The following is a 15,579-nucleotide window of genomic DNA, read 5'->3' as shown; positions in this document are numbered from 1 at the left end:
AATGGATACAAGCATTACAACCATATTTTGGTACACAGGATACTGCATGAGAAATAAAATCAACTAAGCAATGACTGTACCATGATCTGCCCTTTAAAGGATTTTATGGTGACAAAATATGGTGGTGTAAATTGAAATTTGTGGGTCCCAAATCTTCAACAGGACCCCCAAATATTGCAGATCTTTAAAAAAAAAATGATGTTCTTATACAGATCAAATGAAGGTTTTGGGTTCTAAGCCTCGGTTCAACTGCAATCTACTACAGATACATCAATGGCAACATACAGATCTACCAAAGCTTACATTGACTCAGATAACATGGCACTGGGATATCCCACTTAACTTGACATTGGTTAAAGGGAACCTGTCACCAGGTTTGGCGACTATAAGCTGTGGCCACCACCAATGGGCTCTTATATACAGCATTCTAGCATGCTGTATATAAGAGCCCAGGCCGCTGTGTAGAACATAAAAATCACTTTATAATACTCACCTGTGGGGCGGTCCGGTCCGATGGGTGTGGTGACTCTCATGTCTGATGGGTGTGGCTGGGCTCCAGTCTGATGAGTGTGGCTGCGCTCCAGTCCGATGGGTGCCGCTGCTCTCTAGTTCGGTGCCTCCTATTCTGCAACGATCTCCGTCCTCCTTCTTTTGAGGGCCGTGTGCATGACGCGTCCTACATCATCTACACTCTCCATCATTGTGGTCCTTCTCAGGTGCATTTTGATCTGCCCTACTCAGGGCAGATCAATGTATAGTAGTGCGCATGCGCCAGTGGTTTTTAACCATTCCTCGTGCCTACGCATTACAGTACTTTGATCTGCCCTCAGCTGTACAGATCAAAGTGCGCCTGCGCAAGATCTCAGCGCTGGCCTGTGTGGATGATGTAGGACAAGTCATCCACAGTGAGCTGGGTAGAAGGAGATCGCCACAGAGAGGAGGCGCTGTACCGGAGAGCAGAGACGCCCATTGGACCGGACCGCCCCCTATGTATTATAAAAGTGTTTTTTACATTATACAGAGAGGCTGTGCTCTTATATACAGTATTCTAGAATGCTGTATATAAGAGCCCACTGGTGGTGGCCGCAGCTTATAGGAGCCAAATCTGGTGACAGGTTCCCTTTAACAATTGGTTAACATTGGTTAAAAATGTTAAAGTATCTGAAACTTCTTAAAGAGTAACCGTCATTTTCATTCTTAATTCATAAATCAATAGTACACATGAAAATAAGCAACTTTGTACGCTATCTTATCAGAGAAATATGCTTCTTTCTCCTCCTGGACTGATCATTCAATCTCAATTCAACCTTTCCCATTAAGGAGATAGGAGATGACAGCTGGTGCTTTCTTTGGAGAGGGAATGAGGAGGGAGCTAGAGGCAAACACTGACATTCTGCTGCAAGTTCTCCTGAAATAACAGATACAGTTCTACATAGAACCTTATGAGCACCAACTGTCATCTCTTATATCATTAATAGAAAATATGTATTCACTAAAGACATATTTGTCCCTTGTGATGAGAATGTTGAGTATGACAGATCAATCCTCAAGGAAAAAGAAGATTTCTGTAATAAGACATATTACAAAATGTTATTATTTTCTTCTGTACCACTAATTTATGACAAAAAACATAAAATAAAAAAAATCTGTTAACATGTTTTTGCCACCTAATCTGAGCAGCATAATATAGTGACCCTGATTTTAGCAATGTATCACTTACTGGGCTGATTAGCGTAATTTTTATAAAACCAGTGGGAGATGATCATTAGAGGATTAGTAAACCTGCTGCCAGGTAGTCAAACCACAGCCCCACCTTGATTGCCAGCTTTCTGCCTATGCATAGTGTACACAAAAAGATGCCAATCAGTGGTGTGAGAGTGGGGTATAAGGGAAATGATAACATAACTATAAATTATAGCATAAATATAAATTATAAAATCAGTAAAATAACTATTTAAATCTGCGTCCACATAACTACACAACGTCCATAATCTCTGTATACTCCTATTGCAGGAACTAAGTTAGTTATTGTAGCCAGGATGAATATTCCCAAATTACGGTACTATATGGAAGGGGGTGTTTGTAGACAAAAAATATTTAAAAGACAAGCTTTGTGCCCCTAAATTGGTCCATAGGCCAGTCACATGCCAGCAGTTGTAAAGTTATAATCTAGGCCGTCCTGGAAACATGAACCTAGGACTAGGTGTATAAATAGTTGGGTGACAGAATAGGCCGGGGTTCAAATCTGGGATTCGTCCTGTGCCGATTGTGATTCATATAATTCATTTCTCCTTCCCTCAAGAAAACAGAAGATAACTTTACACTGAATGCTTAGGCATTTCTGTTATTTCTCCCTTTTCATTTTAGAACTGTTTTGCATATTTGTGTGTTACTTTATTTTTTTTTTATACCTTTTATTGTAATCACTTTATTTTTTATATTAAAGCTTAAAACTATAATAAGTTTGATAATTATATTCCCTAAAGAATTCATAGTCTTAAAGAGATTGTGAGGCCCTTTTGACTGTCAGACAGTATATTTTGGGGACTCATCACCCCGTGTGTTTGATGAGTGGTGGCAGTGTGTTGTGTAGCCGAGGGAGTGTGGACTATGTCGGGATGTGATTAATGCTCACTTTTTAGCCTATAACAGACATTGAGTGCTATGCAGAGCTCAGCATTCAGAGAACAACTGGTGCATCTGCAGCAGATAAAACAATGATTTTACCAATTCTGCAGCAAGCAACCCAATAAGAGACACATCTCTGAAATCAGGGTCACTGCCCCTACATAATGGTTCTCTCTTATGGGTTAGTAAAAACTTGGTGTCAGATTCTCTTTAAAACCAAACTTATACTTACTTTTTTAGCAAGATAACATTTTTTGAAAAGTTATCAAATTAGTCATTTGTGTCTCATGTTTTATCCACAACCCAGGTAGCTGATTTTACACTTTGGCCTTATAATGTACATCCTAAAACTCTAATGGTAAAAATGTCTCTAAAGGCCGCTTTACACGCTATGACATCGCTAAAGATGTCGCTGGGGTCACGGAATTTGTGACGCACATCCGGCCGCATTAGCGATGTCGTTTCGTGTGACTCCTATGAGCGATTTTGAATCGTCGCAAAATCGCTAATCGGTGACATCCCCCCTATTCCCAGTTATCGTTGCTGCTACTGTAGGTACAATGTTGTTCCTCATTCCTGCGGCAGCACACATCGCTATGGGTGACACCGCAGGAATGAGGAACCTCTCCTTACCTGCGGCCGCCGGCAATGAGGAAGGAAGGAGGTGGGCGGGATGTTCGTCCCGCTCATCTCCACCCCTCCTCTTTGATTGGGTGGCCTCTTAGTGACGTTGCTGTGACGCCGAACGAACCGCCCCCTTAGAAAGGAGGTGGTTCGCTGGTCACAGCGACGTCGCTAGGCAGGTAAGTAGTGTGACGGGTCCGCGCGATTTTGTGTGCCACGGGCAGTGATTTGCCCGTGACGCACAAACGATGGGGGCAATTACGTACGTTAGCGATCTCGCAGTGTGTAAAGTGGCCTTTAGACTTGGTCAACTAGGTCAGGAGGTAGACAGACTATACACTTTATATGACAAATGTTTTGGGACTTCTACACATTAAACCTACAGGAGATTTTATGACTTCCCAAACTAAATCCATAGGCAAGGATATGGAGTTGCTGCTATAACAGCTTCCACTCTCCTGGGAAGGCTATATGTTTTCGGAGTTTGACTGTTTACAGTTTTTGCCCATTCATCCTGAAGAGATTTTGTGAGATCATACACTGTTGTTGGATAAAAGGGCTCATCTCGTAATTTCAGATTGTAAAACATCTCAAAAGTGTTTGATGGGGTTGACATCGAGGCTCTGTGCAGCCACTCAAGTTCTTCCATAAAAAGTCAGCTATCCATGTCTTTATGGGCCCTGCTTTGAGCACTGGGCACAGTAATACTGGAACAGGAAAGGTCTGTTCAAAATTGTTCCCAAAAAGTTGGAAGTTACAGTTGTCCAAAATATCTTGTATGCTGAAGCAATAATGGGAATCTGTCACCCCCTTTGACCGTTTTAAGCTATTACTATGGGCATACAGGTAATAGGATGTTGAAAGCAGTCTTACCTGTATGCCTCATAGTAGATGCCTTGTTCCACAAATAATAATTTAGACCGCTATATGCAAATTAGCCTACCAGGCTACTGGGCGTTGAGCTTTGGCTACTGGGCGGTTGCTTCCCTGTATGAAATTCCCACCTCCGTGCTGCATTATCCTTCCTGTTACCTCCTCTCAGCATCACAGATGTCAAATCACATGTGTGCACAGTAGAGTGTTCTTCAGCCTGTGTCCATTCACCCCCCATTGCATCTACTGCGCATGCGCTGGTGAGTCAGATCCACTTCAGTTATCAGTGCGCTGTTCTAAGTCCTCCCGACTTCCTAGCAGCTGTGACTGTGACGCTGAGAGGAGGTGACAGGAAGGATAATGAAGCAGGGAGGTAGGGATTTCATACTGGGAAGTAACCGCCCAGTAGCTGAAGCACAACGCCCAGTAGCCTGGTAGGCTAATTTGCATATAGCGATCTAAAGTAATATTTGTGGTACAAGGCATCTACTATGAGACATACAGGTAAGACTACGTTCAACATCCTATTACATGTATTGGTCAAAGGGGGTGACAGATTCCCTCGAAGATTTCACTTAACTAAAATGTATAGACCGACCCTCAAAAACAAATTAATATTATTATCCCTCATACAGCGCAGTTTACAGCTGGCACAATGCCACTAGGCAGGAAATGTTCTTCTGGCATTCGCCTCATCCATCAGAAGACAAATGGAGAAGTGTCACTCTACAGTTGAGTCTTCCAAAATTTGAAATATTTGATCATATTTGGGTAAGAAATTCAATATGCATCCACAATTTCTTTCATGTGAAACAAATGAGCCCACATGTTTAGCTGGTGATACGCTATGCACCTCAGCACTCAGTAACTCTCTGCAACTTTACATTGTCAGCCACTTGAAGACTTAGTTGCAGTGGTTCCTTAAAGCGCACCAGTCACCAGGATTTTCCTATATAACCTAAATCCAGTGCTATACTGGCACTATCAGGCTGATTCTATACATACCTGTAGTGGTCAGCTCGGATATATAGGTTTTGAAACACAAGCAAGTAAAGTTTGTAAAATCAACAGCTTTTTGATTGCAGCTGCTGATAGCTGGGGTGGGGTTTGATAGTGATTCCCACCCCCCTGCCTGTGCAACCTCCCACTATTATGTATGGTAATTTCATTATAGAAGTGTTTTACTAATGGTTGTAGCTAAATCATGGTGGCTAAAAGGACCTGTGCTGATGTCCTACCCATGTGACCAGAAAGGGCGGGGCCTCAGCCAACATAGCTGATACCAGGAAGCAACATTATTTTTGTGTTGGCTGAGGACTCACCCCTTCTAGTCACATGGGTATGACATCAACACTGGTCCTTTTAGCCACCATGATTTATAGTCACAACTTTCTTTAATGAAATTAGCATAAATAATAGATAGTGGGAGGATGGACAGGCAGGGGGCGAGAATCACTATGAATATCCACCCCAGCTATTAGCTGCTTGGCACCTGCTGCCAATCCAAGAACTGTTAATTTTACAAACTTAACTTGCTTGTGTTTCAAAACCTATACATCCGATCTCATGACTAGAGGTATGTATAGAATCAGCATGATAGTGCCAGTATAGCACTGGCTTTAGGTTATGTAGGAAAATCCTGGTTATTGGTGCGCTTTATTACGTGACCTTTTTAATAATACCATGCACAGGTAATTTTTAACAAACTGACTTTTTGTAAAGGTGGAATCCTATTACAGTACAATTATCTAATTCAATTATCTCTTTAAAATGAACCATTCTTTCACAAATGTTTATAAAGGCTGACTGCATGGCACGGAGCTGAATGTTATACTCCTGTGCCAATGATACTAAGTGTAAATCCTGAATATAATGATTAAAGCAACTGGAACTTACTGGATGGCTACTAAGTAATCATGGATGGCTACTGAACAACTGGATAACCTGACCCAGCTAGAAAGTCACTTGTAATTAAAGTGAACCTGTCACCAGATTTGTCCCCTATAAGCTGTGGCCACCACCATTGAGCCCCTATATGCAGCATTCCACAATACTGTATATAAGAGCCCAGGCCAATCTGTAGGATGTAAAAACACTTTTATAATACTCACCTAGGGGGCGGTCTGGTCCGATTGGTGTTGCTGCTGTCCGGTCCGGCGTCTCCTCTCTGCTGCGATCTCCGTCCTTCTTCTGAGGCCCATGTGGATGATGCGTCTTATGTCATCCAAGCAGGCCAGCATTGAGATCCTGCGCAGGCACACTTTGATCTACCCTGCCAAAGTAGTGTAATGCGCATGCCCGGGCAGTCTTTAGCCGTTCCTAGCACCTGCGCATTACAGAACTTGATCTGCTGAGCAGATCAAAGAGCACCAGACCGCAATGCCGGCCTCTGTGGATGCCATAGAACAAGTCATCCACACTAGGCTGTGTAGGAGGACAGCGTTCGCTGCAGAGAGGAGGCGCCGGACCAGAGAACAGCGACACCCATCCGACTGGACCGCCATGCAGGTAAGTATTATAAAAGTTGTTTTTATGTTATACACAGCAGCCAAGGCTCTTATATAGAGTATTCTGGAATGTAGTATATAAGAGATCACTGGTGGAGGCCGCAGCTTATAGTCGCCAAATCTGGTGACAGGTTCCTTTTAAGCATAACCTTCTAAATCACTATGGGTGATCTCGTAGGCTGAGTTCATATGTCGTGTAATCATCCGTTAGAATGGACCCTATAGAGATCTGTTGGCAAAATGATTTCTGCGGGATCCGTTTTTTAACATGTGAGTCTATGGCGGACAAATCCGTTAACAGATTACTATTTATTTTCTATTTGAAACAGATCCTATAAGAAAAAACGGATCCATTACAAATGCAAGAATAATGGATGACTAAATGGCGATCCGTTAACGGATCCATTCTCCATTCTCCATAGACTCCAAAGCTAAAAAAAAAACGAATCCGGCAGCCATCAATTATAAAACAACATGCCAATGGATTTCTGCAAGATCCGTTCTATCAGATGATTACTGGACTCGTGAATTCAGCCTTATTCTGGATTCATACTGAATTACTAAAACAGACTGGCAAGAACTCTAGCCCCACCTATTGGAAGCAGCAATCCTAGAAATCAATATAATCATGTTATCAAAACCAACTGGGCCAATGCCGCCTCCACAAAGTATTGCTACTTAGTTAGAAACTGGGCACTATGTCAGTGGATCACAGGATGGTTTGGATACGATACCACTAACTAGTTAGAAATATCTTAATGTTTTGACTAATGGTCTTAAAATTATCACTGGATCATAATGGACTGAAACTAAACAATGAAATGATATATTTGTTAGATCACCATGACTGTTAAATGTATAGAAGACAATGTGGAAAAATAACAATTGCAATATACAAAGACTTAATAGACATCACTTATCACCCGTTGGCCATTCCTAGTAATCTAGTATTTTCTCAACCATCTATGAAGGCCTAGTTTTCATTCCTGCTAGTTTAGGTTCTCTGTACTATGCCAGTGGCCTATTCCAATAACACCGTGGTATAGGGTGACACCGTGGTATAGGGTGACAAGCCAATGATTTTATAAAATTTCAAATTCATTTCAAGGACAAACTGTTGGTAAAAGCAGGACCTATCCTGCGGACAGATCTCCAGTGCGACTGCAGGAAATTGTACTAAGACTGTGTTATATATACAGTTTCCTAATATAGTGTAAGATCACTTGACCCTTAGCACCTACACAAAGCAGAAATGTCAAACTGGGAGAGCTCTACACACGATGATACTCAACGTTCTAAACCAAATGGGTGCGGTCTTTAAGGGGTGTGGTTTCTTTAAAGGGGCATGGTTTAAGGGGGTGGCTAAACTATGTCTGCTTTGCCGCTACAGACAGAGCAGGCCCAAATAAATCAAATATAAAAAAATATCCTGGTGAACCATATTGGTTCAGGTGAGATTGACATCCATGAAACACATCATTTATAATAAATTCATAATTGATTACATCAACTTTGTTCGTGAGTCTAAAGGAAGAAGCTTTGGTGGCGAACCCAATTGTTCCCCTGGGTGGTCGAAGCCCTAGAGGATTAGGGCATGTGCCCTACCTATAAGACAGGCATTCATTTCCCACTTGTTACATACATGTGTTTAAAAGGGATGTCCACTGCTTGGACAACCCCTACTAACTCCCCTTATTTGCTCCCCGTAAAAATAAATAAGCCTATACTCACCTCTGGTGCGGCCGCAGTTGCAGCAATCGCATTCCCAGGGCCCACATGACAGTGTTATAACACGAGTCCCGTGACCAATCAGCACCAGACTTCCTGCTCAAGGGTCCGAAGGTGGGGAGAAGGAAGCCGGTGCTGATTGGTCGCGGGGTTCGAGTGTCATAACAATGTCAAGTGGGCCTCGTTAAACTTCAGACATTGCTAGAACCGCGGACACACAGGTGAGTATAGGCTTATTTATTTTTCTGGGGGAAACAAGGGGGAAGAGAAGTGGTTGCCCAAGTAGTGGACAACCCCTTTAAGTCACAAACCACATAAATGGATGCACATATGTACTATTGTAAATATGTGAGTACACATACATCACATACATTCCTCAACATTGAAATTGCAACACCAAGGAAGGAAAGTTGTAGAATTCTGGAACTCATGGAACAAATAGGCATGTTAATGATATGCAAATGATGACAAAATTGAATCAACATTTTCAAAATATCTCAATATATTCAGTATTGAGCGCCAAGACACTTCCAGGCCACATGTTGCTCGTGTGGCCTAAACATGCTACCATGGCCTGCAGCATCTCCGATGAACTACATCAGGGAAGGCATTAGCATTAGTCAGTAATTGCAAAAGGAGCTGCCAGCAGCGGATCTTGATGGTTTAGAGGCCAAGTGCCTTCAGCATGGCAGAACATTCCGTAGACAACCATTAACAACCTAAGTGATAGCAGCCAAGGCTGTAAATGTGTGAATTTCTTTATGTGGCACATACTCAATAGATTGACATGTTTTGAAAACACTATTTCCATTTTTTTCATAATTTGCATATAATTACCATGTCTATCCATCCTGCGATTTCCATAATGCCGCAATTTTTTTTTCCTGGTGTTGCAATTTCAACATTGAGGACTGTATACTCACAACATTGAGGACTGTATACTGACAACATTGAGGGCTGTATACTCACAACATTGAGGGCTGTATACTCCCAACATTGAGGACTTTTTGCACACAAATATATATTAATATAATTAGAGGGTCCTAACCTACACACAATTAGGGGTCAGAGAAATGCAGGAGAGCAGTATCACTTGCCAGCAGCAAGCTTCTCCTCATGGTACGAAAAAAAATGTGTGACGTGCAGCCACTAGATGGCAGCATATCACATTATCGGAGCACGGCAGCTGATTGGCTATGATCTAAAATAGTCTACCTGTTCTTAATGAAGCGTAAATTACAGATTGTGCTCCACAAGCCTAACACCAGCATAGCAATATCTTCTACTTCTTGAGTCATCGGGTCAATAGCCAAGGTATAAAATCAAGGAGACACCCAAGAAATCCACATAAATTAAAAGGTCTTGTTTTGTAAAAAAAAATCCCATACGGCTATGTTGAACATAAAGTAAAAAAAAGTTATAACTAATGATTCTAAATATATTCTGGTTCTTATGGGGAAAATATGCCTGTTAAGCATTATATATGTAAATATAACTAAATTATTTTTTTAATATTTATAGTAATAGGTTGCAACATAAAGGGCTGAAAATGCAAATGCAAAGTGACCCAAAATATATATATATATATATATATATATATATATATATATATACATATATATATATATATATATATATATATATATATAGAGTATGTGTATATATATATATATATGTATATATATATATATATATATATATATATGTAATATATATATACATATATATATATATATATATATATATTTAAATATGAATTCTGCCACAAATCTCATTTAGTCCTTTAGTCCATACTATCAGTATTCAAGGTAAGCTACATATAAAACTACATGACATTATATAAAGTTCACAAAATATTTAGTAAATTCCACTCTACATCCACATCCATGGAAAGTGCAAGAAAAAGCTAAAATAGCCAACTTATTCCAGTATTCCTCTTGCTTAATATATTATGCTACTGTTTTTTGTTAGTTTTTACCAGGATACCTATGTACAAGATATAGTTTATATTTCTGCATAGCCATTGGCTACTATTTGCCCCACTGTGATTTTTTTTGGGGGGTCTCCTCCCACTTTTCTGGCAAAGCCTCCGTTTTAATTGCTCCGCCCAAAATATCTTTTTTTTTTTTCTCTCCAAAAACGCAGCCGTACAGATGTGGGTGGATATGTTACCTCTCCACGATCTATAGATATCTATAAGCAGGGAATTCCGGTAGGTAATTTGTTGCCACCAAATATTCCAGATTCTTATAAGGTTGTGATTACAAATTATTATTATTATTAATATTATTATTTATATAATATTATAACAAAAAATAAAACAAATGAACATTTAGTCTAAATATCTGATAAAATAAAGTTAAAAAATAAAACTAGTAAATATAACAAACTTTCCTATTACTATCATTTCCAGCAAATACCACTAGCCTACAATTCCCATTCCCGCAAAATTTCAGCTCCGCATTTGGTGGTGATAAGAAAGGGACACCATGATAATGATAGGAGTCTGGATGATGAAGAATAGGCAGAAGCCAAACATCTAATGTTACCTTGATAGGAAGATTTTCTGTCTGGTGGGGGGAAGAAGATCTCAGTACCAGGTCCAGTGCCAGGCTGGGATGGCTCCTTAATGGGGATCTGGCCCTGGCCCTGCTGAGCTGTGCCACCTCCTAGGAGAAGGTAAAGGTGCAGCAGGGTCAGAGGGAGGTCTCCCCTCAGCATCTTCATGGTGCCCCCTGGATCCCAGGCAGGAGGGGAGCTGGAAGTTCAGCTGGAGCCTGACAAAGTTGCTGAGTGCTTGGCTGCTGGGAACCAGAGCTCACACACAATACTCAGAGAGGGGCAGTGCAGGCTTTCACAGGGAGGGAGGAACATTGAGAAAGGATGGTCCTTGTGGAAAGGAGGGTCAGTCTGGCAAGATTTCATTGTGACATTGGGGAATGTACAGTACATCTCTGCGCACAGATGGGGCTGCTCGTGCCGAGAGGAGTAGAGCATTTTAGGGGAAATTATGGGGAACACAGTATCTAGCAGAGGAAGATATTAGGAGACTATTACCTTGTTTGATTTGTTTTGTAAGCAGCAAAATAATAATCATGAAATGACACAGTGTAACAAAATGATGAATGCTGCATTATCTTTAGTATGAGTATTATAAACATTGTGCGCTAAAACACTAAAGTGTATTATAACAATATAGAAATTGTGTTAAGCCTGCTTTACACGTTGCAATTTCGCATACGATATCGTATGCGATTTGCAACGCCCCCATCGTATGTGCGGCACGTTCAATTTTGTTGAATGTGCCACACAAACGATTAACCCCCATCACACATACTTACCCGTCCATACGACCTCGATGTGGGCGGCGAACGTCCACTTCCTGGAGTGGGAGGGACGTTTGGCGTCACATCGACGTCACGCAGCAGCCGGCCAATAGAAGCGGAGGGGCTGAGCTGAGCGGGACGTAAACATCCCGCCCATCTCCTTCCTTCCACATTACCGGCCGGGAGCCGCAGGACGCAGGTAAGATCTGTTCATCGTTCCCGGGGTGTCACACGCTGCGATGTATGCTACCCCGGGTACGATGAACAACCTGACGTTCAATCCATGAGGAATGAACGACGTGCGTGCGATGAACGTTTTACCTTTCAATCGCACGTAGCTGTTACACACTACAATGTACCTTACGATGCCGGATGTGCGTCACTTACGACGTGACCCCGCCATCACATCGTAAGATATATTGCAGCGTGTAAAGCGGGCTTTACATTATCTGCATTCACAAATTTACCATATAACAAATTGTATATTTGTATAAATAAATCATGAGATGCTGCCATTGTTGGTACACAGTGTATTGTGCCAACTACTACTCGTATAAAGTAGTGGGTGACCAACTGCTGCACAAGGGCCCACCGGGAAATTCACCGGCCGACCTGTGGGCCAGTCCGAGCTTTGTCACAGGTCCTGCGTTAGGTTGCATTCTCCTCCCATTTAGTGGACCATACACTGCCCAATAGCAATTTTGTAAAGTCTGTCCACAGACTCAAAACTCCTATAATACTAAGAATACAATTTTATTACAAAAATGTGACATCAATACAAAACACTTCATCACAATCATAAAAATTCTACCTGTAATTTTGTAAAGTCCCCAAGAGCAGTGAGTTTTAATTGTAACCTCCCTTGTTTTCTATAAAAATAAGAAACTTCTGTATGTATCTTTCTAGAGAAGTCTTCTTTCACCTCCTGAACTGATTTTCAATTCTCGATAATCTCAATTTACAGGCAAAATTGGTCTTCCATAAAATACTGACTTTTCTATTACTGAGGTAGGAGATGACAGTTGGTTCTTATAAAGTTCTATAGAGAGTGGAGGAGGAGGAGGGAGAAACTAGAGGCAGACACAGACATTCTGCTGCAAGTTCTCCTAAGACAATGATTACTAGTAATGAGTGAGCACTAAGATGCTTGAGTGCTCGGTCATCATAATGAGCAGGTCGGATGCTCGGACGGGCTCAAATCAATTATCGAGTAATAATTTAAGTCAATGGTAAATTTGACCATTTCTCCAGAAGGAGTCTTCAGGAAAAATGCTCGAGTTTCTCATTGATTTCCATTAGGTTGGGTAATCAAGTCTAGTCTGTCCGTGTATCCGACCTGCTCTTACGAGGCCCAAGCACTCGAGCATGTTAGTGCTCACTCATCAGTAAAAGCTTCTCATTTTAGCTTCAGGTGTACACCGTCCTCTGCCTCATAGACTTTTATTTGTCATGGGGTTGAGCATATTTGATGAATGGCATTTCAGCCCAGCGGCATAATTACAGCACTGGGACAAACTGTGCGCTTTCTAATGATGCAAGCAGACAGAGGCAAATTTGCCTTGCACCACAGGGGCAGCGCAGGGGTACTAAAGCTGGCGGAAAATTCGCTTCAGAGATCTGGAAAATGTTAGCTCAGCGCTTACAAGCTTCATTTAAAAAGGGCTTGTAAACACTGCACATGCTTGGACACTACTGCAGGGGTGACTGGTAACCCAGGCAATAAAGATTAAACAAAATTAAAAACTGAGAACAGAAAGGAGTTTTTCATAGAATCATAGAATGGTAGAGTTGGAAGGGACCTCAAGGGCCATCGGGTCCAACCCCCTGCGAGTGCAGGCTTTCCTAAATCATCCCAGCTATATGTTTATCCAGTTTCCGCTTGAAGATTTCCATTGATGGAGAGCTCACCTCCTCCCATGATCACCTGTTCCACTCCCTGACTGCCCTCACTATCAGAAAGTTTTCCTAATGTCTAATCTGAAACTCCTTCCTTTAAGTTTCATCCCATTGCTTCTTGTACTTCCTTGTGCTAATGAGAATAGGGTAGTTCCCTCTGCACTGTCACTACCTTTCAGATATTTGTAGACCGCTATTAAGTCTCCTCTCAGCCTTCTCTTTTTCAAACTAAACATCCCTAGTTCTTTTAGCCGTTCTTCATAGGACATGGTTTGCAGACCTTCTACCATCTTGGTTGTTCTTCTCTGGACTTGCTCCAATATATCAATGTATTTCTTGAATTGGCGGGCCCAGAACTGTACACAGTATTCTAGGAGGGAACTGACAAATTGCAAAGTTGTTTGTTTTCACAAGCACTTTGCAAATGTTACCACTATTGATGTTGAGACTAAAGGGTGCTTTACACGCTGTGACATCGCTAACGATATATCGTCGGGGTCACGTCGTTAGGGACGCACATCCAGCGCTGTTAGTGACATCACAGCGTGTGACACCAAGGAGCGACGATCAACGATCGCAAAAACGCCAAAAATCGTTGACACGCCGCTCCTTTTCATAATATCCTTGGTGGTGCATGCCGCTGGTTGTTCGTCGTTCCTGTGGCGTCACACATCGCTATGTGTGACATCGCAGGAACAACTTACATCTCCTTACCTGCGTCTACCGGCAATGAGGAAGGAAGGAGGTGGGTGGCATGTTCCGGCCGCTCATCTCCGCCCCTCCTCTGCTATTGGGCAGCCGCTTAGTGATGCCGCTGTGACGCCGAACGAACCGCCCCCTTAGAAAGGAGGCGGTTTACCGGTCACAGCGACTTTGCTAGGCAGGTAAGTATGTGTGACGGGTGTTAGCGATGTTGTGCGCCACGGGCAGCGATTTGCCCGTGACGCACAACCGACGGGTGCGGGTACGCTCGCTGGCGATATCGATATCGCAGCGTGTAAAGTACCTTAATTTAATCACTAAACTAGGGAATAAAGTTGCTTTTTTATAAGCTTAAAAATAAAATGTGGGATAAGAGGTGTAATCTGTGGACGTCAGCGGGATGGAGCCTCTGTATATTCTTCATTTATGCAGTTTGGATTAGAATATTTGGACGGATTCCTTCAATATTTATAAGCACAATTATTTGATGATTAATCGAAGAAGGATTCAGTCCAAATCTGAAACATGAATTTTACAGAAATAAAGAATATAAAGAAACTTCTCTTCACATCTTTCCAGTTTCTTACTTTTATGATATTTGTGGCTCGTGCAGATGGACCTTGTTATTTTTATTTTCATTATTTTTATGACTTGTATATTTTTATATTGTTTACAGCTCAAATAAACAACATTTTATTCCTGAAAATTGTAATTGGTATTAATGTATTCCCTAAATATAGAAGCTGAATACAAATAATAGAACCTCCGATGCCAGCTTGATGATGATGCCAGCTAAATTAAAAATCAGCAACGAAATGCTGTTTATGGATCCCAAATTCTAAGCATGTGCCTCTGGTTAGTACACTGGTAGCTGATGCTTATACCTGTACACTGCCTGAATATAAGCTGAATACATTTTACCACTGAGCACATACACATGGAGACACATAAAGTCGTTTATTAGTAAATAAATAGATACATACATAGATGAATATTGAATAAATATATTACGCAAGTGTTTAATATTATGCATTTCTATTCTTGTATCCCAAAAAGGGACTGACTGGTAAGACTTATAGGAAATATGGTCTTTTCTGGATGAGGTTTCACCAATTGGTGTTTTCCATAATAAGAATGGTTTTCCTTCCAAATTGAACGTGAGGATCAATATATGTATTAAAATACAAAGATGCAACTGGGGTGGGAAATACACAAGAGAAGATTGTGTGACAACATCCTTAGGGTACGTACACACGATCAGGACCTGGACACGGCAGGTCCGGACCTGCGAGTCT

The 15,579-nt window shown here is 41.5% G+C and overlaps 1 protein-coding gene across 1 annotated transcript in view; it reads right to left on the bottom strand.

The window, feature by feature from the left end:
• Positions 1-11,188, bottom strand: part of COL6A1 (collagen type VI alpha 1 chain) — a 78,283-nt gene extending 67,095 nt beyond the window's left edge. Inside the window, exon 1 of the mRNA XM_075317427.1 lies at positions 10,910-11,188. Within this exon, the coding sequence (XP_075173542.1) occupies positions 10,910-11,087 (178 nt within the window). The 5' untranslated portion in view covers positions 11,088-11,188. The remainder of the gene's footprint in view (positions 1-10,909) is intronic.
• Between the last annotated feature and the right edge of the window lie 4,391 nt (positions 11,189-15,579).

Source organism: Anomaloglossus baeobatrachus, chromosome 7 (assembly GCF_048569485.1).
Source record: "Anomaloglossus baeobatrachus isolate aAnoBae1 chromosome 7, aAnoBae1.hap1, whole genome shotgun sequence".
NCBI classification, from domain to species: domain Eukaryota; kingdom Metazoa; phylum Chordata; class Amphibia; order Anura; family Aromobatidae; genus Anomaloglossus; species Anomaloglossus baeobatrachus.
The sequence above is the reverse complement of the archived record's forward strand: the minus strand, read 5'-3'. Positions and strand labels throughout refer to the sequence as shown.